The following is a 23,001-nucleotide window of genomic DNA, read 5'->3' as shown; positions in this document are numbered from 1 at the left end:
AGTTTGCAAAGCAAAGGTGGTATTTTTATCCAAAGCTCACGGATGCAGTGACCTCAGAAGGGCAAGAGCAAGACAGGAAACAAAACCCTCCCAGGTGGAAGAGCCCCCAGGCCCCTGTTCTCCATGATGGCCATGCCCAGTGCCTGCCTCCACCCCCATGCAGCCTGCTGGGTTTCGCCAGGAATGCAGAGAGATGGGCAGCTTTGGAATCTGTGTGGCTCTTTGAACATGCAGGCCCCCTCACCCTTCAGATGCCCCATGTCAGCAGAGTGCCCGGCTCTGTCCAGGCCTTTGCTTATTCCCAATGGCTGTCATCTGCTGGGACCGTGCACCCATTTCATGGACGGGAGAGCTGAGGCCCAGGGAGCATTGCACCGTGCCTGCCGTGGGAGGAGCTGGGAGGCCCCTCCGTCTGGGTCTGCGGGGCAGTCTGCTTACGGGTGGTCTCGTGCCCCCAGGTCATAATGCTGAGCTCAGTCCCAGAACTACACGGCTACATCGACAAGTCCCAGCTGACGGAGGACCTGGGCGGGACGCTGGCCTACTGCCACTCCAGGTGGCTCCGCCACCGCACAGTGAGTGCCCCACCCCCGATGGCCCCAGGCCGCCCAGCCGCGCGGCCCCCGCCTGCTCCAAGGACCTGGTGCCGTTTCCCGAGCTTTCTCCCTGAGCATGAGCCGACGGTCTCAGTGGACCTCGGCATCTGAAGGAGAAACGTGAGTCCTGTCGGGAGTGGCTTTCTGGGGCTCAGGAACACGGGGACAGAGAAAAGCTCCAGCTGGGTTCTTGGCATCGCCCTCAGGCAGGTGCAGAGCCCACGTCTGTGCAGGAGCTGAGGCTGAGGCTGGGGCTGAGGCTGGGGGCCTCCCGAGGGGCTGGGCTGCAGCCCGGCTTCCAAGCCCAGGAGGGCACAGTGCGCAGGCTTCGGGCTGATGGTCTCCCCCCCACATAGGCCATCGAGAGCTTCGCCCTTCTGGTCAAACAAACGGCGCAGATGCTGCAGACCTTTGGGACCGAGCTGGCCGAGACGGAGCTGCCCAATGACGTGCAGTCCACGAGCTCCGTGCTCCTCACCCACACGGAGAAGAAGGACAGAGCCAAGGTGTGTGTGGGAGATGGCGGGAGGCGGGAGCTGACCCGGATGGCTGAGCTGACCAGCGGCCACAGCACACACTGGCCTCTTAATGAACGTGACAGGGTCGGCTGAGGCAGCCGCACACTGTGGGCTCCCCGACCCGCTGATGGTCCTTGGGTACCCCCATGAGAGCCCCCCGCTCCCTCTGAACGCAGAGCAGACACATGGGGCCCCGGTTTCCTGTTACTCCTGCCCGCTGCCCGGGAGACCCGTAACCCTACCCCGCCCGCTCACCGCACACCGGTGCCTCCCAGCACCCCCTCCTGGGGGCACCGGGTGGGCGGGCAGCAGAGGGTCTGGGGGGGGCAGGCGGGGTTCGTTGCGGTGCCTTCTGACCCCTCGGGGCCCCACTCGGGGCCAAGTCTGGGGCTGGCGGCCTGGATGACGAGCCCGGACGTCCCACAGGAGGATATGAGGCTGGCGCTTGTCGAGGGGCGGCGCGTCCTGGAGGGCATCCGCGAGCCACTGGCCCGGAGCCCGGATCAGAGCCCCAACCAGGACCAGCTGGACAGTCAGAGCACTGTGCACAGGTGAGGCGGGGAGACACGCAGCCCGGCCACGCCCTCCACCGTGCGGAGGGAGGCTGGGCTCTGGGGGGACATGCGGCCCCGCCCCAGCCTGCCCTCCACCGTGCGGAGGTGAGGCAGGGAGACACGTGGCCCCGCCCCAGCGTGCCCTCCACCGTGCGGAGGTGAGGCCAGGCTCTGGGGAGACACACAGGACCCCCGACACGTCCTCTCCAATGAGGAGGGCGGACCAGCCCCCCACCGCTTGGCACTGCCAGGAGGGGGGCTTCACAGTCCCACACCAGCATGGCTGCCGCCCCTTCCCCAGGCTCCTGGCCCAGCTGAACGAGACCGAGGCCGCCTTTGACGAGTTTTGGGCAAAACATCAGCAAAAACTGGAGCAGTGCCTGCAGCTCCGGCATTTCGAGCAGGACTTCCGGGAGGTGAGTGGCCTGGGGGGCTGCAGGGGGGCTCTGGCATGGGTGATGCACCCCGTGGGAACCACTCGCAGCCTCGAGGAGCCGGGGGTCTGGTTGGAACCTCAGTGCCGATGGTACATCCTTCCAGACGGGATCCCCAGCTGTTTACCCTCCTGCTTCACAGTTGTCCTAGCTGTTCCAGTTCCTTCGCCTCCCATGTAAATGTCAGATGACCTGATCTGTCTCTCCAAGAAAGTCCCACTGGGTTTTGTCAGGAATTGTGTTGAACTTGTGCCTTGCTCTGGGGAGAGGCGGCACTTGACTTCACTGACTCTTCCGTCAGTAAACACCTCTGTCTGTCCATCTGTTTAGATTTTTTTTGGTGTCCTTCACCAGTGCGTGTCATTCGCGCGAGTTCAGCACGTGTTTGGTTGGGTTTACACGTACACGTTTCATTTTTTAAGCAACAGTAGACAGTGTCATGCTTTTTCTTCCGGTGTCTTGTGTGTGCTTTGCTGTCTGTAGAGACACAACAGGCTGTTGTGTACTTATCTTGTGCCCTGAAACCTTGCCAAGCTCAATCCAGGCACTGTTTGGTAGCGTTTGCACACAGATCATCAGGCCACGTGCAAACAGAAACGGCTTGATCTCCTCCTTCTCTGTCTGCGTGTCTCTGTGTCTATTCTTTGTCTGCCCTGGTGCCCTGGAGCGCCCACCACTGGGATCACGGTGGCAAGAGTGGATGGCCCTCCCTGTGGGGCGTGGTCTCGGGGGAAGGTGTCCATCGCCGGTGTTACACCTGGGGTGTTGGCAGGAGGGTTTTGTGGATGTCCTCTTTCAGATCAAGGAAGCTTCCCTCTAGTCCCCCTTCTGAGGGGAGGCCCGGGCCCTCTCCCCTCCCTGAAGCCAGTTTCCACGGCAGCCCCTCCGTCCCCCAGCTGTGCCTTCCCACTGATCTCACTGCATGGCCTCTCACCCCGCTGCCCCATCTCAGGTCAAATCGGCCCTGGACGTGCTGGCCCAGAAGGTCACGACCTTCACCGACGTGGGCAACAGCCTGGCACACGTGCAGCACCTCCTGAAGGACCTGGCTGGCTTCGAGGAGAAGTCCAGTGTAAGCGTGGACGTGGGCGGCGGGACCGCTGGGACACCACGCCCCGGTGTCACCAGCCCACCCCGCCGACCCCCAGCCCACCCCCAGCCTGCCCCCGCCGATCCTCAGCCCGCCCCCAGCCCACCCCCAACCTGCCCACAGCCCGCCCCCGCCGACCCCCAGCCCGCCCCCAGCCCGCCCCCACCGACCCCCAGCCCGCCCCCAGCCCACCCCCAACCTGCCCCCAGCCCGCCCCCGCCGACCCAGAAGCAGGAGGTGCTCTCTGCCCCGAGAAGCTGAGCTGGTCTCTGGCGGCCCTGCAGGCCTCCGTGCAGCGGGCCCGCACGCTGTCCCAGGAGGGTGAGCGGCTCATCGAGCACAAGCACTATGCCGTGGACTCCATCCGCCCCAAGTGTCACGAGCTCCGCCACCTGTGCGACCAGTTTGCGGCCGACGTGGAGCGGAGGAGGGGGCTGCTGGGCAAGTCGCTGGAGCTGCACGGCCTCCTGGAGGCGGTAGGCCCGACCCCCAACCCTGACCCCGCCCCTGGTCCTGCAGGGCCACTCTTACCGGGGCCAGACCACAGGTGCTGGGTGGACAGTGGCCCCCGGCCTCCCGAGGGCTCCTCCTGAGACCCAGACGGCCCCGCACCAACACCGGTGATTCAAGGGCTCACCTGCCACAAAAACCCAGAGGCGACCATCCAGCCAGGTCCCTGCACTTTGTCCTCAGTGTGGCTGCGTCCCGTCCTGGGCAAGGCCCCTGGTTTCAGGCCTGCATCCCTGGGGAGCCCTCTAGACCTGGACAGGACCTGCATGCTTTGTCCTGCGGATGGTCTCAGAGCACAGCGGTCGGCGGGCCGCCTGAGACACCAGAACAGCCTCCAAGGCGCCTTCTCCCCCCGCAGTCCATGAAGTGGTGTGACGAGGGCATCTACCTGCTGGCATCGCAGCCTGTGGACAAGTGCCAGTCCCAGGATGGCGCGGAGGCCGCCCTCCAGGAGCTCGAGAGGTTTCTGGAGACGGGGGCACAAAATAAAATCCAGGAGCTCAGCAAGATCTTCCAGGACTACGAGCCCATCCTCACCAAAGACCTGCTGGTGAGGGGACAAATCCCTGGACACTCGGGAGGCAGAGAGCGAGGGCATTTCAGGACGGATGCTGTCCCCCTCCCTTCCCACCCCACGGGGGTCCCTGCTTCCCAGCAGGATCTGTGCTCCATGCCCTGGCCGCCCTCTGGGCCCCGCTTCCACCAGCCTCTGGACGCTGCTGGACCCCGACTGCTTGCTCCTGCCGGCTGTCCACAGACCCCCGCCAGCCACCTCCTCCCTTGGCACCGCCGCCCCCCAGGGCGGAGCGGGGCCCACAGGTGTCACGGTGACACTCGGAGCATCACCGAGATGTCCTGCTGAGTCCAACATGCAGTCCCCTTCTACAGGAGCATGTGCAGAGGGTCTTCCAGAAGCAGGAGAGCGTGGAGGAGATGTTCCACCGCAGGCAGGCCAGCCTCAAGAAGCTGGCGGCCAAGCAGACGCGGCCCGTGCAGCCCGTGGCCCCGCGGCCAGAAGCACTCACCAAGTCTCCCTGCCCCTCCCCAGGTAGGAGCAGCACCTCTCACCCCGGGGAACGCCCCCTTCCATCCAGCCCATTGTGTAAATAAAGCTTTATTGGCACTTGGGCCCCTCCCTCGGTCCCTCTCGGCCATGCTGCTCCCGTTGTGGTGGCTGGGCTGGGTCCACCATGGCCTCGAGGGCCTTGCCTGGGCTTGTCCCAGCCGGCTGTCCTCAGCGCCGTAGCTGGAATGGCTTTCCCCTTGTGTGGCTCTGCCCTCCACCCCTGAAACCTCCTGGTTCCCCAGGCGCATCCCCTCTGGAAGGCAGGGCTGGGCCCTTCCTGTCACCTCCTGTCCCCAAAACACACGGCTCCAGCAGCCGGCATGGCTCCTGCCGTTTTTTGCAGCCCTGGCCAGTGTTGCCTGTCCACGCCAAGAGCCTCTGAGCCCAGCTCGTGGGCCCGTTCAGACTCCAGGCACAGAGTTCTCCCCTGTCACTGGGAGCCGGGCCCCGCTGCGAATGGCGAGCCCGGGGGCTCCCGGCCCATCTCCCACTGCCTCCTTCATGTTCCCGTGCTTCCCTCCTCGACGCTGGGCTGCTCTCGGCATTTCCTCCGTATCCCTGCACGCGCGTTCCATCTCCAGGCCGTGAGATGCGAGGTCGCTCCCCTCCTTCTCGCCTTCCTAAACCAGGCATCCGGAGGGGTTCTGAGAACCACAGTTCCGAGGGCAGTGCACTCCGGAGGGGGCCCTACAGGAGGGCCAAGGTGAGCCCCGGCCGCGGCCCCACCCCTACTCCGCGGCGCCGCCCCTCACTCCTCCGTCCCTGCCTCCAACTCCTCAGCCCTACACACCTTGGCCACGCCCCTCGCCCCGCCCCGGCCCTCACTCCCATGCCTCCGCCCGCCCTCTCCCCTCCAGGCTCTCATGTCCCGCCCCCTCACTCCTCAGCCCTGCCCCCTCACCTCCCGGCCCCGCCCCACTCTCCGGCCTCCCCCGCCCTCTCCCCTCCAGGTCCTCCTGCCCCGCCCCCTCACTCTCCCTGCCTGGCTCCCTCACTCCCCAGCCCCGCCCCTCTCCCTGCCATTCTCCCTTATTCCTCAGCCCCGCCCCCTCGCTCCCCCGCCCTCTCTCCTCCAGGCCTTCCTGACCCCGCCCCCTCACTCCCTGACCCCGCCCCCTCACTCCCCTGACCCCGCCCCGCCCCCACTCCCCCGCCTCCCCCGCCCTCTCCCCTCCAGGCCCTCCTGACCCCGCCCCTCTGTCCCCAGCCCCGCCCCTCGCTCCTGACCCCACCCCCTCACTACCCGGCCCTACCCCAACTTCCCCGCCTTCTCTGGGCCCTCTCCCCTCCTGCTCCACCCATGGGACCTCCTGTCCTCCCCAGAGGGACCAGGAGGTCAGGCTCTGGAGCCGGGCCTTAGGCCTCACCTTCTGTCTCTGAAAGTGCGCTGCTTGGCCGGCTTCTGTCTTCGCAGAGTGAGGTGAGCGAGGGCCGGCAGGGCCGTGGCGGCTCCACGGGGGACGAAGAGAGCCTGGCCGTCCTGCGGAGGTGGGTGGCTGCCTCCCTGGCCACTCCGAGGGGGAGCGCAGCCCACCCGGATCTCAGCCCCCACCCCGCCCCCCGAGAGGGTCTGCACGCTGAGGAGCAGAGGTGGCCGGACCCCTGCCCCCGGGAGGAGCAGCTCAGAGCAGAGCTGACCTCGAGGGTCACTTGGCGGGTGCTGGTGTCCCTCTGCGTGTTCCTCAGGAAGGCCACGTTTGCCTCCACCCGGCTGGTGGCCCTGGGGCTTGAAACAGGGACATTCTCCCTCCCTGAGCCCAGGAGACATGACTCGGGGGCACGGCCCTGACTCTCAGGCCACATGTGCAGGGCCAGCCTTGGACCCGACCCCGCCAGCCCTGCCCACAGCCTTTCCTGACTCCGGCTCCACTGGGTGCTGGGTGTCACTCTTCTTTCTTGGCTCCCCTCACCGTCTCTTCCTGCACCCCCCCACTCTGTGGAGGGTCTGCTCGGCCCACAGCCCCCCTCGCCCCACACACTGCCCCCCCTGCCAGGATAGCACCTGTATAAACATGCCCTTGGCCACCAAACTCTGGACTTCACAGGAAGGCCCTGCCCATGTCCCTACTCTAGTGGTCGTCACTCTCCCACAGACCCCCCCACCCCTGCCCCCAGGACTGCCCTCGGCCCTCCTGTCTACTCAGAGAAACTGCCCAGGCTCCACGCTGCCCTCCATCCACGGGGACAGCCTCCTCGCCAGTCCACACTACCCTCTGCCCCCGGTGGCCAGGGAGCCCGAGCCTTTTGCTCCACGCCCCTCGCTGCCCTGTGTGGAGGACGGGCACTTAGAACCGCACAGGGCCTGGCGACGGGCTAGCCGTCATCTGCTCATGGTCCCAACCCAAGCTCTGTTTTCTGTTTAAAAATGGGAATCTTGGTCATAGGCAGTTAAAAGGTGATCCTGGTCTACAAAGCGAGGTCTGGCCTGCCCGTTTGTTAGCCTGTGCCCTCCTGGGCGTCCCTAACCTGACAGCACATAGCAGGGCCCCAGAGGTCACACAGGCCCACTTCCTGTGGGAGGCTGGGGGGGGCCGTGGAGCAGGGTCTTCTCCTGGAGGGGTCTGGGCAGGGGACTTGGAACTGTGGCCTGGGAGTGTGGGGAGGCCTGGGGGTCGGGGACTTGGAACTGTGCGTGGTCTGGGAGTCGGGGCTCCTTTGGAGGTGGCCCGTGGTAGCTGGGAGGCAGTAGGAAGCAGCTCGTGCATGAGAGCACGCCTGCCCACAGGCACGTGATGAAGGAGCTTCTGGACACAGAGCGGGTCTACGTGGAGGAGCTGCTGTGCGTCCTGGAGGTGAGGGTGGTCTCGTCCTACAACAGCCCTGCTGAGCCGGCCAGGAGCTGGAAACCCATCGGCTGTCCATCCTCAGGACCAGGGCATGTGGACGCAGGCACAGCTGCGCTGGGATGTGTTTGCAGGAAGAGGGAGAGGCTATTGCCTAGGGATGGCGGAGGGGCTTCTGGGTGCGGGGACTCTCTGCCCCAGGGTCTGGGCCGTGGTCACGAGGGTGCGGGCATAGAGATAATCCGTCAGAACGCACGTGTAAGCTTTGTCCCCTTCGTAGGAGATGTGCCTGCGTTTAGAAAGGTTGAAAGGTGAAGAAATGGATGGAGGCCCCACACACACACACACAAAAATAAGTAACTGATGGTGCTTGTAACTCACATGTTTGTGCTTGTCCGTCCAGAATGAATTCAAGTAGACTTGATTCCTAAATCCAAGCAGCATCACTTCCCCACTTGGTGGCGTTGTGGAGCCCGCCTCCAGCGCTGACCGCTCCCTCCTTCGCAGGGCTACGCCTCGGAGATGGACAACCCATTAATGACTCATCTCATCTCCACTGGCCTTCAGAACAAGAAGGACATCCTGTTTGGAAACATGGAAGAAATTTACCACTTTCATAACAGGTTGGGCCTTCCCTTGGGTGGCTGGAGGCCCTGCCTGCCGGAGCTTTGCTGGGGGAGAGCCTTTCCTCCTGTCAAGGGGGATAAGCAGATGGGCAGCAGGCTCAGACGGGACGAGCCCAGGGTAGACCCCGAGCGGCAGGGAGCTACAAAGGGGCCGCGCGCCCACAGGGCGAAGCCCGTTCCCGTAAGGGATGGGCACAGCGCACTCTCCTTTCTGCCTATCCCCCCTTCGTGGGAGGGCCAATGGCCTCTGTGTGGCTTTGGGGAGACATGGGCAGTCCTTCTGGGGCCGCTCACCCTCAGCGGTCTCAGGGGCTCGTGGGAAGATGAATAGCGATGCAGAGGGAATCAGATGGGGGCAGAAGCCTGTGGTCCTGAGGAAGGTCGCTGTGCACGGGTCCCTCCAGCATGCCCGGGGACAGGCCCGTGGCCGTGGGATCAGCCCCATCTCCCTGGATGCCAGGGGCACTGGGACTTCTGTCTGACCACATGCTTTTGCCCCTGTCCATAGCCTCCATCATCTGCAGCTTGTAAAGGAAGCAGCAGGTTTCAGGTGCACCTCCCTGAGAGGTTAGGGTAAGCAGGGGGCCTGGGCCGTCCCATCCTTCCGCATCCTCGGCCCTGGCTCTCAGCTGCCCTCGGTGCCAGGATTTACCTGATAGACAGATGGAAGTTGGAAACCCAGACAAAAACTCAGCCCCAGGCTCAGGGTCAGCACCACAGAGTGGAGGGTCCTGAGGGCAGGACCCTTGAATCTGCAGAAAACCCACTGAGCACTTGGGCTGCTGTGCCTCAAGAGGCCCCATCTGCTGCTGCAGCCCCTCGCTCTGTGTCCATGTTCTCCAGAAACAAGGCGTCCCCACGGGGCCACGGCTGCGTGTCCCTGAGCGTTCGGTGCAGTCAGGACCCTGGGAGGGACAGGCGTGGGCTGCAGGCCCTTAAGTCAGACGGCGCATGCCTGCTTATGGTCTCGGGCACCGTCCAGAGTCGGGATAGGCGTCTGTAAAAGAACATCTAATACTTGGTGACGCTGCCATCGTATTCTGGCTATGTTCACGTGACCTGGCACACACTTCCTCGTCTAGGATATTCCTGAGGGAGCTGGAGAACTACACGGACTGCCCGGAGCTGGTTGGCAGGTGCTTTCTGGAGCGGGTGCGTGCTTCTCAAACGTGTCCTTCTGCAGGCCTGACACCTTGAAGTTGCTCCTTAAAGCCACAGTGGCTTTAAGTTCTGTCACGGTCCCCATCTGGCCAACCGAGATTACAAGGACAGATGTTTCCAGTTTGGCTGAGATGCTGTGATGCTTTTCGTTAGGGCCGGAACAGCACAGTTTCCCTAAAGCCCAGTAACTAGCTCAAAAAAGAGAGACCTAGGACCTCAGCTTTGAGAGCCGGCAGAATCGCAGGGCATCTGAGTTCTGAGCACGAGTGTGGCGTGCTGACTGTCCTTGCCGGCGTTAGTTCCCTGCTGGTCCCTAGCGCACCAGCTGACCCTGGGTGGTCATGCGTGCTCTGAGGTATCAGTCACAGACGCAGGACCATCAGTGGGCTGGGGGCCGTGCACAGGCTCTGGCAACAGGAGGATGGGATGCAGGATGCCGTCCCCGGTGACCCGGACCCAGCAGCACGCAGACATCAGGCAGGAGCCGGCGCCAGCGGGCAGAAGAGGCAGAGGAGCCCTGTTTGTGCTGCACTCAGTCTGGCGCACCTCCCGGTGCTGAGAACTGGGGTGGGGAGTGTCGCCAGCATCGGCCCCTCCTGGGGACCGAGGGGCAGTGCAGGTGCTCAGGCCGCACCCCCCACCTGTGGAATGTGGGCCTCAGTGGGGGCAGCAGTTACCGTTCATCGGCCCCCCGGCCGTCCCGACCCCCATGCACGTGCAGCTGAGTCCTTCACAAAGTCTGTCGGTCCTGTGTCTATTTGTCTGTTCCCTAAGGCCAAAGACGGCCACACGGACCGAATGTTTCTAAGAGAGGTGCCAGGGCTAGGGCAGCCCTGAGATGGAGCTTCTGGGCTGCGGTCACCTGGCTGACCGGCCACAGCCGTGGCATCTGAGACAGAGTGGGGGCCCGGAGTTGGGCTGGCCCAGGGAACCGGGCGTCCCCACCCGGAGGGCTGTGACTCGGAGGTGGGCTCCGCGACCCCCGTGACGCGGCCCCGCTCCCTGGCAGATGGAGGAGTTCCAGATCTACGAGAAGTACTGTCAGAACAAGCCGCGCTCCGAGAGCCTGTGGAGACAGTGCTCCGACTGCCCCTTCTTCCAGGTGTGTCCCGGCCATGTGGGCGGTCCTCAAACGCTGAGCTTTGGGGGAGGGCGGCAGCCGTCTTAAGGAGGTTGTGGTGGGGATGGTCCTCCACAGGCTGACGCTCCAAGGGAGGGTGACAGCCGTCTAAGGGGGTGTGGTGGGTGCAGGAGTGCCAGAAGAAGCTGGACCACAAGCTGAGCCTGGACTCCTATCTGCTGAAGCCAGTCCAGAGGATCACCAAGTACCAGCTACTGCTCAAGGTGAGAGGCCGGGCATCCCTTGGAGCCCCCCCGCCCCCTGCCTGGCCTGATGCCCCCTCCCCGGAGCCTGGCTCTGGTCTGGCCACCCTCCCAGCCGCATACCACACAGTGGCAGTCGCCCCAGCCCATCCCTGAGCTCCGTGGTCTCTGGACACTTTCCTCCCATGTCTGCGGGGCCCTGGCTCCCCACACGCCTTTGTGAGAGCCTCCTGTGCACTGCCTATCATCAGGGGCCGGGGTCGGGGACACAGGCAGGCAAGACCATCCCCCCAACCCTGCATCTAGGCGGGGGGTGAGTGCCCCAGGGCACATTGGTCTTCCCCCACCAGTGACAACCGCACAGGAGCCACACTCTTGTCCCAGGGCGTCCCAGCCGCTCCCCAGGGGTGGGGCTCAGAGTCCAGACGGGCAGTGACCCCCCCCGCGCCCCCCCAGGAGATGCTTAAATACAGCAAGACCTGCGAGGGGGCCGAGGACCTGCAGGAGGCCCTGAGCTCCATCCTGGGCATCCTCAAGGCAGTGAACGACTCCATGCACCTGATCGCCATCACCGGCTACGAGGTGAGGCTCCGCCCACCCTGCCAGCCCGGGGCGGGGCCTGAGGGGCCCATCACGGGCCGGGGGCGGCCTGCACGCACGTCACCCAGAATCCCGTGCGCGGCCGCCGTGCAGGCGGGAGCCCAGGACGTTCCCACCCCAGGGCGCGTCTCAGCGCGGCCGGGCTCGGGCACCACCCCTCCTGGCCCTCCCCTTCTCGCCCAGGCAGCGTCTGACAGCCGGATGCCGCCCCTCCACCCGCTGCGCGCTCAGGCCGCTCCCTGGTTCCTCTCCGCTTTGTAAATCCCTTAAGCACTCGCCCTCTCTTTGCTTTTCCCTTTAATCAACTTTCTTTTTGGAGCAGTTCTGGGTTCATGGCGAAATGTAAGGGAGCACACAGGCCTCCCCACGCCCCGGGTGCACATCGGCCCCCACAGCGCCCCCTCCCGTCGCAGTCAGCGCCCGTCACAGCCTACGGGTCCCCACTGACCCTTCACCCAGGGTCCACAGCGCACGTCGGGGTCACGCTCTGGGTTTGGACAAGTGGGTGACCAGCGTCCACCATGATAGCGTCCCACAGAGCAGTTCCCTGCCCCAAACATTCCCTGTTCGTCCCCGCGACCCCTGACCTTCCCACTACTCGACTCTCCCCAGTACCCTTGACTCTTCGCCAGTGTTGGCCGTTGGGCCCCACGGGCCGCAGCCCGGCTCCCAGACGGGGCTTCTGCTTGGCCGCGTCCGAGGCCTCAGGCCCACGCTGGCGTTCATCGGGCCTCCTTCCGCCCCTCAGGGGAACCTGAGCGACCTGGGGAGGCTGCTCATGCAGGGCTCCTTCAGCGTGTGGACCGACCACAAGAGGGGCCACGCCAAGGTGAAGGACCTGGCCCGCTTCAAGCCCATGCAGCGCCACCTGTTCCTGCACGAGAAGGCCGTGCTCTTCTGTAAGCGGCGGGAGGAGAACGGCGAAGGCTATGAGAAGGCGCCCTCCTACAGCTACAAGCAGTCCCTGAACGTGAGCACCCCAGGCTGGGCACCTGCCTTCCGGGGAGGGCACCCCGCCGGAGGCCCACCCACTTTCTCTGCCCTCACAGATGACAGCCGTTGGCATTACCGAGAATGTGAAAGGAGACGCCAAGAAGTTCGAGATCTGGTACAACGCGCGGGAGGAGGTGTACATCATCCAGGTGGGCCCCGGGATCTGCCTGGCCTGTGCGGATGCCCGTGAGCAGTTTCGGCTGAGGGCCGCCGTCTAGGACTTTCTGAGGTTTTGTCTCCCAGAGGCCAGCCCACACTCCTGCCCCGTTCGTGTGGGGCTGCCCTGGGCTGTCGGTGATGGAGCCGAGCCCTGACGGGGAGCAGGGACCCTGCAGGGCAGAGGGGCTCTGGAGGCAGGGCAGCAGGTTCCTGAGTGCTGGGACGGCGGGGCAACGTGGGCGGCCCATGTCACACGTGCACACTGGCACGCGTGTGCCCGGCTCTCGTGCGAGAAGCGTGTCCTCACGTCACCAAGGGGGTGGGAGGTGGTGGAGCTGTTGGGGTGTCCACGTGTCTGACAGAGACCCCGAGAGAGCGGCTCAGCCCGGGAGGCTCCTCACCACGTTGCCCGCCACAGCTCTGACACCCTTGGTGGTCTGGGCCCTGGCGACCCTGGGGGATATGGCCCCAGGGCAGCGAGGAGGCCCTGGCAACCTGGTCACAGCTCACAACACACCAGCCGGCTCGGCCAGCCAAGGGCCCGCAGAGCTGCAGCGGGAGCGGCCTCAGCCAGCGCCCGGCTCTGCACCAGCCTGGGGTACTCAGAGTCCAGCGCTTACCAGCACAGCCAGTGGTCAGCGCACCCTCTCCTGAGGGTTCCCGCTGAGTCAGGCAGAGCCGCAGGGCTCGGGCCCGGCAGCCAGCGCGCCCTCCTGAGGGTTCCCGCTGAGTCAGAGCCAAAGGGTGCGGGCCGGCAGCCAGCGCGCCCTCCTGAGGATTCCCGCTGAGTCAGAGCCAGAGCCGCAGGGTGCGGGCCCGGCAGCCAGCGCGCCCTCCTGAGCTGAGGATTCCCGCTGAGTCAGAGCCAGAGCCGCAGGGTGCGGGCCCGGCAGCCAGCGCGCCCTCCTGAGGGTTCCCGCTGAGTCAGAGCCGCAGGGTGCGGGCCCGGCAGCCAGCGCGCCCTCCTGAGGGTTCCCGCTGAGTCAGAGCCGCAGGGTGCGGGCCCGGCAGCCAGCGCGCCCTCGCCCGAGGGGCTCCTTCCTGCACCCCCAGTGCAGCACTGTTCCCTGGTTCCCACGGGTCCCGGGCACCTGCAGAGGGATACACTTGCGCACATCACGGTGGGCACGCACTCACCCCTGGTCTGCTCTGGGGCACAGGCACCCACTCCTGAAATCAAGGCCGCCTGGGTGAGCGAGATCCGGAAGGTGCTGACCAGCCAGCTGCAGGCGTGCAGAGGTGAGGGCCTGTTCTCTGGGCTGCCCCCGGGGCGCGTTTGGTCCCTCGGAGCAGCCCCAACCCTTGGCCCTCCAGGCTCCTGGAGGGGAGGGCACACAGCCCCAGATCCTGACCGCACCGGGCCCCTCTCCCCACAGAGGCCAGCCAGCACCGCGCCCTCGAGCAGTCCCAGAGCCTGCCCCTGCCCACACCAGCTGGCACCAGGTGAGGCCCGCCGCATGCGGGGTTCCAAGTGGGAGCCAGCCAACCCGCGCCACCGTGTCTCCTGGTCCCCAAGCCCACTGCCCAGGGCCCGGGGATGTGTCCCGGGCTCACACGCTGCTGGTCAGTCCCAGCAGGTCAGCATCAAGGCCTGTGCCTCTTGCCCCAGCCTCAGGCAGAGGCCAGTCCCTCTGTCCCTGTTTTCTCCTGGGGAGGGGGCAGAAACCCCATCACGATCAGCGCGCGGCGGGTGGCACCCCGAGAGCAGCCCCACACCCACGTGCCAGAGCTGGCAGTGCCCGGGTGGCCGGGTCCTAGGAGCTCGCTGGCTCAGAGCCGTGGGGCCCACGGCTCACGGGCAGATGGGGACGAGGGGACCCATTTCACACTGGCCTCATTACGTGTCTTCTGCCCTCCTTTTTCCTCTGTTGCTTTATCCATCCACTATTTATTTGTTTACTGTTTTTTATGTAAGCCAAGTATAATCGTCTCTGGAGTAGGATGTAGTCTAAATAAATAAACCACAGAACAATAGCTTTAAACGAGAAAGGTGACCCTGTGGGAGAAAAAAACAACAAAACCACCTCTTACTTAGCAGCTGTGGAGGTGGGTGTCCCCCCTGGCTACACCCAGAGTCTGGAGGCCCGTGGCCACGGCCCCGCAGCGGGAGACATGTGGCCCGAGTGCTGGGGAGGAGCTCAGGGTCATCCCCTCCCCACCCTCAGGGGCCTGTGAATGCTAACGGCAATGTTCTCTTCCTTTTTCCACGCGTATGACGTCATTAGTCCTTCGAAAGCGAGCACAAGAAACATCAAAAAGTTAGAAGAAAGAAAAATGGACCCGCTGAGCCTGGAGGGATATGGGGGGCCGACACCACCGCAGAGGGCTCCCGAGAAGGGCAAAGGTGGGTGCTGGGCTGAGCCCGGAGCACCGGGCCCCCCAAGAAGGGCGAGGTGGGTGCTGGGCTAAGCCCGGAGCGCCGGGCCCCCCAAGAAGGGCAAAGGTGGGTGCTGGGCTGAGCCCCGAGTTCCGGGTTCCCCGAGAAGGGCAAAGGTGGGTGCTGGGCTGAGCCCACAGCGCCAGGACAGTTGTGGGTGCCCACAGCAGGAGGGTCGTATGCACACCCCGTGGCCCCGGGCAGGTCCGTGGCAAGCGTGAGGCCTGGGGGGGACCCGGGTGTGACCGCCCAGCACCCCCTGCACCACCCTCTCTCCCCGCAGATGACGCGGTCACTAGCTCTACCTCAGAAAGCTCTGCCCTTTCTAAAAAGCGCTTCACCCTGCAGAGCTTTGCTGCCCTCAAAGCCCAGAAAGGTAAAGGCGCTCGCCACCCCCAGCCTCGGGGCGGCTCGCGCCCTGGTTGTCTGTCATCACCCGCGGTGCCATGTTCATCCGTGTGGACCGTCTCGGGAGGGCGTCTGCCTCCTTCATCACCGGGGAGCATCTTCCACCCCGTCGCTCTCTGTCCCCAACGCTGGTGTGTCTGTCATCCGTGCGGCCAGAGCTCTTTTCGGGGCCTTTTCTTCGGGAAGGAGGAGGCCTGCGCTTCTGATGGAGGCCTGTCTTGGAGGCCCAAGTGTCCTTTGCCTGCCTTCTGGCCCAGCTCCTCCCGCGAGCCCATCCTCTCCCACCATTCCCTGTCAGGCCCCCGCCTGCCAGAGAGCGAGGCTTTCACTTCCCTCTGGGCTGTTCGAACACACAGGCAGGTTCAGAGTGTCCCAAGGTGGGTCTCAAAGCCCACTGGGGCGCCCGGGCAGCGGATATACGCGAGAAACATGCCCAGAAGCTGCAGGAGGGTCGTTAGAGGGCTCCCCGCCAGACCCTAAAAGACTGGAGCTCTTTTTATGGGTCCCGAAAATTGGAGCTTTTTTTTTTTTTTCCAATTTACAAAATCATTTTAAATTGGCTTCAAACAAACAAACGAAAAGGTGGACACATCCTGGTCCTCACGTTCGCCGGGTTTGCAGAGCACGTGCTCGGTGCATGCTGCACGCGGGGCCCAGGACACAGACCCACGACGCCCACGCCGCGGCATCTGCAGCCCTTCCCGCCCTCCCGCGGGGCTCCCCTTGCACCCCTGGGTCCCTCCGCCTGTGCGCTCGGCTCGGAGTCCCCGGAAGGTGCACCCCTGGGTCCCTCCGCCCGCGCGCTCGGCTCGGAGTCCCCGGAAGGTGCACCCCTGGGTCCCTCCGCCCGCGCTCGGCTCGGAGTCCCCGGAAGGCAGCTCTGGCCGCGGGTCTCATTGCAGCTCGCAATCCACGTCACCGCCCATGCGCTCAGCCGCCGCACCTCACGCTCTCCTGTTCTCTCTGCCTCTCGCCTCTCTGCAGCTTCTCCCACCAGTCCTGACAAAAAAGCTAAGCGACACCAAGTAAAGAGCGACCCCACGCCTTTTGGGTTACGAGGTAGAGTGGCTCACCTTCTGGACGAGGCCTGACGCCTGCCTCCCCATCCGATTAGGGACCCTGTCTCACCCTCACCTGTCATCTGAGCTGCCCGGCCAAGTAGGTCCCTCCCATCCAGGGGCAGAGTAGGTGTTTTGTTCAAAACCTGACGCCCCCACGACAGCCCTGGTGACATCTGGCTTCTGGGCCTCAGGCTGGGCGTGCCCAGCGCCGCAGAGCTGACCGCCGAGCGCCAGGCAGCGGCTGGGGACACTGGCCGGCATCTGGGATGGGCAGGGCTGTTTCCGCAGAGGCTGTGGGGCTGCGGGGCTCCGCGCCCCAGGCCCGATTTGCCTTGCTGTTGGTCCCCACACTTCTGGGGACAGCAGCCAGCGGAGCCCTCCCACTGCGAGTCTCCTGGGGGCTCCCGCTGTGCAGACGCACAGGGTTGGCTCCGCACTGAAGCTCAGATCTTGGCCTCCGTCGCCCTCGCGGCCCAGGAGACCCCAAGACCCCTGGCCCAGGTTGAGAGTCTGAGGTTCCCAGAGAGGATTCCACTGTGTGATTCATCCTGCGTTTCCCAGACAGCGTGATGGTCCCTCAGGGGTGTGGCTGAACCCTACCCCGTGCTCAGACCACTCAGGGTCACCGGGCCCTCCCCAGCCTCCAAGGACAGTCTGTGCCCCAGGGACCCGGGCCACACCCTCGAACGACCCAGGCAGGCCAGCCTGAGGCCAGCCCTGCACACTCAGCCCTGCGGAGCCCCAGGCTGGGGAAAGGAGCCACCTCCCGCAGGGCTCCTGGGAGAGGCCGCTGAGGGCCCTTTGGGTTCCCGCTTAAGGCCAGGGGCATCCGAGGCACCTCCCTGCTCTGCCAACTCTCCTGGTCCGGGGCCCCTGCCCCATGCAGCTCAGACGCTGTGCACGGCCTCTGAGCCCAGCAGCGTCATCTCTGAGCTTCCCCGCTTACCTATGAGACAATGAGGTGACCTCGCATCCACAGCGGGGTGTTAGAGCCTGGAGCAAGCCCAGCTCGGCCAGGCCCCTCCCCTCCTGCCCTCTCCCTCTCCCCCTCCCTCCGTCTCCTCCCCCTTCTTCCCCTCCACCCCTCCTTCCCTCCCCCTCCCCTCCCCTTCCTCTCCCCCTCCTCTCTCTTCCTCCCCCCTCACCCTCTCTCCTTTGCCTCCCCCCTGCTCCCCCTCCTCCCCTCTCCTCCTCCCCTTCCCCATCCCCCTCCTCCCCTCCCCCTCTCTTCTTCCCCTCCCCCTGCTCCCCCTCCTCCCCTCCCCCTCTCTCCTTCACCTCCCCTCTGCTCCCCCTCCTCCCCTGTGGTGAGTCACTTCAGTCCACATCAGGGCGCAGTGAGGTTTTCTTGGCTTCCACCCTTGCCAACACCAAGTGTCTGCTTCCTGGAGCTCCATCAGCCCCTCTTTCTCCAGTGTCAATACCAGTGGCTGTTTTACAGGGACGACAGGTGACCAGACTCACGGTCACCTTGGTCCGATGTCCTCCTCCAAGCCCCCAGCTCCTACACGGCTGTGGGCCCAGCATTTCCCCCTATTCCCGCCAGTGTGGACACAGGGACCACCTCGCCTGGCACAGAGGGTCCCTCAGAGGCCTCGGGCAGCCGGGCATGGCCGAAGGGCAGTGCCCACCCCTGTGGCCCCAGCCGGGTTTACGGGCGCCCGCGTCCCAGGGCCAGTGCTCTGCGCAGCAGCAGCGTCGTCTGCCCGCACTGTCCCCCGTCACACTCCTGCTTCCGTTTGGCCAGGAGCCCCTGTCGATGCTGGGCGGGGCGAGCAGACATTTGTGGCCAGCTGCCTGGCGCCAGGGCCCCTGGTGACCGAGCCCAGAGCCCCTCTGCACTTCCTGCGCTGGGCGACTGCGGACGTGCCCCAGCGGGCAGGGAGGGGGCGTCTGTGGCTGTAAACTCGCAGGTCCTGCTCCTCACACGGCCCCTGTGGGGCCATGGGTCGTGCTCGCGGTGGCTGCCCTTGGGGACACAGGGCAGTGGAAATACTTGCCGAGGAGCGTTCGCGTGGTTTATAAAGCCCCGAAGAAGCATCATCCGGTGACCTCCCAGCCACTCCCCTCGCCCTCCCTAGCCGTGGTGCTCTCCGCCTAGCCCCGGCAAGGAGCCCTCCTCCTGGCCGCTGCCCGCCGTGCGGTGAGGGGTGCTGTGCTTGCCGGTGGTCACAGAAAGGGCCTTCCCTTGGCAGCAGATCATGAGGGGATCCTCACCGGAGCCTGTTTCTCTCTAGGCTGGAGCAAAACATCCCACCCATCAGAGACGCCTGAGGACAACGATGGCTGGTCCAGCACTGAGGAGCCCGTCAACTCCTCGGATGCAGAGGAGGAGGGCAGAGTGGGCCCCGGGAAGCTGGTAACTTGGGCTCTCACCTGGCCGGCTGCTCCCTGCTGCACCCTCAGGGGGCCGGGGCCCCGGGGCCACGGGAGGGTCTTCCTGTGCCTGCCCTTTGTTAGTTCACATCAGCCTGGCCCACAGCGCACACCTGCCCGCTCTGCCCAGTAGGGGAGCTTTGCTAACGCTGCGCATCTCCACCCCAGCGTTTAAGAGAATCGAATTGCGCGCTGTTTGAGGTGCGAACTTGCCTTCAAGACAAAGTTCTGCTTTAGCATGAGCCCCGAGGGAAGCATAAGCCCTCAGCATCAGGACGCACAGCAGTTATTCGCTGCCGCTGGCTGCTGCCCTGGTTCATACCAGCTGTTTGCAGCACACAGAGCACCCCAGAGAAGGAGGGGGCAGACACGCGTAGGTGGGGGAAAGCAGGCACGTCTCAGGGGGCCCGGCAGCCCTTCCCGAGGAGGCCTAAGAGTGAGCGGAGCCGGCCAGGACCCCGGGGGTCAGCGGGGGAACCTCAGTGGGCAGGCAAGCCTTGGGGGGTGCCTCCTGCTCTCGGGGTGGCCAGAGGGTGGGAGGTGCTGCCCCAGGCCAGGGCGGGGCTGGGCAGGGTGTCCAGGGAGGACGATGTTGGCCCCCCGTGAGGACGCGGGCCCCGGCCCAGCTCTGCCTGCTCCCACGCCAGGCGGTGCGACACCTGCGCAGCTCGGTCACACGAGGCTGGAGCCCCCGCGCTCCCGCAGCACAGCCTCCCCCTTGAGTCCGCGCTGCTCGGCAACTCCATCCACAGAGGTGCTGAGCATCTGGTGTGTGAGGCGCTGGCCGCCGGGCTCTGAACGCAGACGGGGGACAGGAGCCCCCTCTCACGGGTGAAAGACGAGCCCCCAGCCGAGCTCGTTCCGTGCCCGCAGGTGTGGCCCAGGCAGGGGGCAGCAGGGCCACGGTAGCAGGCGTGCGGGCCCAGAGGGGCAGGGCGGGCCGGGGGGCCCTCAGGGGTCTGCACGAGGCTCCCCCAGCTGAGGGCTGCGGTGCATGGGGGTGCCCTGCCATGCCTCCCCCAGGTCCCTGGGAGGTACACCATCACCAGGCTGGACGAGAAGGGGGTCTCCGACGCGCTCGCCCTGAGAAGCGGGGACGAGGTGGAGCTCGTGCAGGAGGGAGACGAGGGCCTCTGGTAAGACCCCCGCCCCACGTGCCCCTCGCCTGCGCCTGGCTGCGCCCTCACCCAGCCCCTTGCAGGTGCGTGCGGAACCTGAGCTCCGGCGCCGAGGGCTGGGTGCCCGCCCGCAGCCTGTCTGTGCTCCTCTGCCAGGGTGGCCCCGTGGGGTGCCTGAGCAGCCCAGGTGAGCCCTGTGCCCCTCCCCACCCCCCGTGAGTGCCCCCACCCCCGTGAGTGCCCCCCAGCCCCATGGGCACCCCCCACCCCCGTGAGCACCCCCCACCACCGTGAGCAACCCCCCGACCCCCGTGGGTGCCCCCCACCCCCGTCAGTGCCCCCCACCCCCGTGAATGCTTCCCCACTCCCATGAGTGCCCCCTAGTCATGTGAGTGCCCCCCACTCCCGTGAATGCTTCCCCACCCCCATGAGCGCCCCCCACCCCTGTGAGCGCCCCCCACCCCCGTGAGCGCCCTCACCCCCGTGAGCGCCCCCTAGTCGTGTGAGTGCCCCCGGCCCCGTGAGCGCCAGGCGAGGCCTGCGGTGGCGCGGGCAGCTCGGGGGCCAGCGAGTCTGCCCGTGCAGCGTGCTGCAGCCCTCGCCTGCTTGCCCTCAGAGTCCAGTGCGGGGTCCGCGGTGCTGAGCCCCTCGTCCAGCTGCAGTGAGAGCTGCACGGCCGCCCTTGCCGACCTGCAGGGGTAGCGCCACGGCCACCCTGCCCGCAGCGCCAGGAGCTGGCCTCTGCTGGGGCCACCTGCCCACAGAGCTGCGCCCGGAACCCAGCGCCGCCACGGCCCCCGAGGACGGGACGCCTTCCCGGGCGCAGAGCAGAGTGCAGCACCGGATCCCCTAGGAAGGGGCGGACCGACGGAGCTGACGGACAGACCTCCAGGGGAAGGGCCCCAGCCGCTGCCTCGGTTTCCACGTCTCTGCCTCTGACGGCAAGAGCATGCATCCTGTGGAGCTGCGTCCCGAGGAGCGCCCGAGGCCCCGGCCGAAGGCTGGAGATGGGGGTGGGGATAGTTGGTCTTTTACACATTTTTTTTAAGCAGGGATTAATCCTACGGCCATTTTTTTGTGGTACTTTGGCCTCTGATCTTTACCAGGAATCACTGTGTTTACATGAAATGACAATTTGATACTGTATTTGATATAAAACTATTTTTTGCTACCGGGGTTTACATGGCACTGGGTGACTTGGGGGGCACGCTCTCGGGGAACTTGTCAGCACTCTCTGAGGCCACCTGGTCCCAGGTGCAGGGCAGGGGGTCCCCCGGGAGAGTCAGGCAGAGTTGCTACAGACCGGCGGTGCAAAACCAAGGAAATTCCTTCATCTGTGTAGGTTAATTTTCAAAAGAACATGTAAACTATAAGAGGTTAACCTTCTTTTCTACAGAAAAATGAGGGGACTCCTGATTTTTTAACACTCCTCACTGACTTAGGGTATTTTTGTTGCTTTTCCACGTGAAGATGCCGTTTCCGCAGGCGTCACCCGAGCCGACGCGGGGCCAGGGAAGCCCTGCGCTTGGCCGCCCCCGCCCCGGGTCCCACGTGGCAGTGCCGTGAGCACGGGAGCAGAATTTATTTTATTCTACTCAAGGCAAAACTGGAAAGAAAACTTTTCTGTTTTACTGTTTTTGTGTGTGTTTCAGAATCAGATCCTGTTGTCTGGAAGTGCTTCTGTGTCTGGTTGGGGCAGACGTTTCTGTGTGTGCGTGTGTGTGTCGTGTGTGTGCACACGCGCCCAGCGTGGGCCGTGTGTCTATAGCCTCCAGGCTGCTGGCAGGGGGTCACTGTACGGCCAGCCCCAGGCCGCTGCAGCCCCGCCGTGGCCCCGGTCGGCGGGCGGGTCAGGCCTCTCTGAACCGTGTAGTGGGCGGCAGGCAAGGTCCGCAGCTCTTTCTGGAAGTGTGTAAGTTATTTGGAAAACGATGAGTCACATAATTTACTTAATATATTGACTGTTCAGACACCCTTCCTGCCGTCCCCGCCTGGGATTGGCCCCGTTTCTGTGATCTCTTTCTCATAAAGGCACTTTAAAACCTCGTGTTTCAGCCACTGTTTTGTTTTTTAACCTTCTGATGTAAATGAAATTTAAAAGTCAGAATTCTTTATTGTATGGATGGAGTTTGAAATAAATATCGGCAACTCTTGCAGTCTGCCTTCATCTGTAGAGGCTCAGGGCCTGAAACTGGGCGGTGATGCTAGGGCTGCCCTCACTGGGGGGGCTGCCCTCACTGGGGGGGCTGCCCTCACTGGGGGGCCGCCCTCACTGGGGGGGCCGCCCTCACTGGGGGGGCTGCCCTCACTGGAGTGCCTCCAGACCAACGCGAGTGAGCAGGCCCCAGGCTCTTCACAATGGCCGCCTTTCTCCCCACTGGACCCCAGCGCCTGTGCCCCCTCGCCCTCCTGCAGGAGCAGGACAATGTGAGGTCTGCCCCTGCTCAGCCACTGGTCACTGAGAAGACCTGGCTGCCAGGAGAAAGGGTGCAACGCCAGGGGGAGCAGAGGCTCCTCAAAGCCAAGTCGCCCTGGGCTGCCGTGTCCCCTCCACCCCCGTGGGGCCCATCCCCCAGACCTGAGCGCCTCTGGCCCTCGCATTCACTTGATGCCTGCTGACACCCGTGCCCGCAGGGCATCTGTCTGTGGAAACCGGCTCAGTGGTGATGCTTGGAGAAGCCATAGAAGGAGCCTTGTTCCCGCTGGTCCTGTGCTCAGGATGCCGCGTGTGTGGCTCCAAACACAGGCTGAGCTCAGCTCTGCTCAAGGGCAACCAGGGGCTCCGGGCAGAGAGCAGCCCCTAAGATGCCCTCTATCCGGAACACAGAGGGAGCCCGCTTAGACGGGCACCGCAGGTGCAGCGGGATGAGACGGGGCGCAGTGTCTCCCGTCCAGTGACTCGTGTCCTTAGAAGAAGCAGGAGATTCACACACACAGAGGGCAGCAGAGGCAGAAACTGCTCAGTGTGGCCAGGCCCAAAGGCCACTGGTGCCTTGGCAGCTGGAAGAGGTGAGAAGGACCCTCCCCAGAGCCTCGGAGGGAGCACAGCCCTCCGACACCGGCACCCAGACCTGGGACAGGCTAGATCCTGTGGCTGGGAGCTGCTGGGCGCGGGGCTGGGTGGGCAGCTAGAAGGGCACACAAGGACTCCAGTGACTGCAAGGCACTTGGCCTGAGAAGGTGGTGGCCAGGAGGAGGAAGCTGGGATGCTGGCCACTCATGGGGGGATGGCGGGGGCCCTTCTGGAG

At 64.8% G+C, this 23,001-nt stretch overlaps 1 protein-coding gene across 17 annotated transcripts in view; it reads left to right on the top strand.

Moving 5' to 3' along the window:
- MCF2L (MCF.2 cell line derived transforming sequence like) overlaps positions 1-21,909 on the top strand; it is an 89,260-nt gene extending 67,351 nt beyond the window's left edge. For 10 of the 17 annotated variants that reach the window (XM_045162495.1, XM_045162496.1, XM_045162494.1 and 7 more), the window contains 27 exons: positions 459-575; positions 953-1,102; positions 1,541-1,665; positions 1,970-2,084; positions 3,055-3,174; positions 3,477-3,668; positions 4,061-4,252; positions 4,591-4,750; positions 5,398-5,471; positions 6,183-6,256; positions 7,494-7,560; positions 8,059-8,174; positions 9,260-9,329; positions 10,348-10,440; positions 10,590-10,682; positions 11,118-11,243; positions 12,010-12,231; positions 12,311-12,403; positions 13,574-13,652; positions 13,790-13,856; positions 14,639-14,757; positions 15,074-15,166; positions 16,183-16,257; positions 18,497-18,618; positions 19,659-19,771; positions 19,837-19,940; positions 20,370-21,909. In XM_045162495.1, the coding sequence (XP_045018430.1) occupies positions 459-575; positions 953-1,102; positions 1,541-1,665; positions 1,970-2,084; positions 3,055-3,174; positions 3,477-3,668; positions 4,061-4,252; positions 4,591-4,750; positions 5,398-5,471; positions 6,183-6,256; positions 7,494-7,560; positions 8,059-8,174; positions 9,260-9,329; positions 10,348-10,440; positions 10,590-10,682; positions 11,118-11,243; positions 12,010-12,231; positions 12,311-12,403; positions 13,574-13,652; positions 13,790-13,856; positions 14,639-14,757; positions 15,074-15,166; positions 16,183-16,257; positions 18,497-18,618; positions 19,659-19,771; positions 19,837-19,940; positions 20,370-20,455 (3,057 nt within the window). In that variant the 3' untranslated portion in view covers positions 20,456-21,909. The other 7 variants (XM_045162508.1, XM_045162506.1, XM_045162498.1 and 4 more) reach the window with 4 other exon arrangements.
- Positions 21,910-23,001: the final 1,092 nt, after the last annotated feature.

This window comes from Bubalus bubalis, chromosome 13 (genome assembly GCF_019923935.1).
Source record: "Bubalus bubalis isolate 160015118507 breed Murrah chromosome 13, NDDB_SH_1, whole genome shotgun sequence".
Taxonomy (NCBI): Eukaryota; Metazoa; Chordata; class Mammalia; order Artiodactyla; family Bovidae; genus Bubalus; species Bubalus bubalis.
This window is presented reverse-complemented; position numbering and strand designations above follow the sequence as displayed.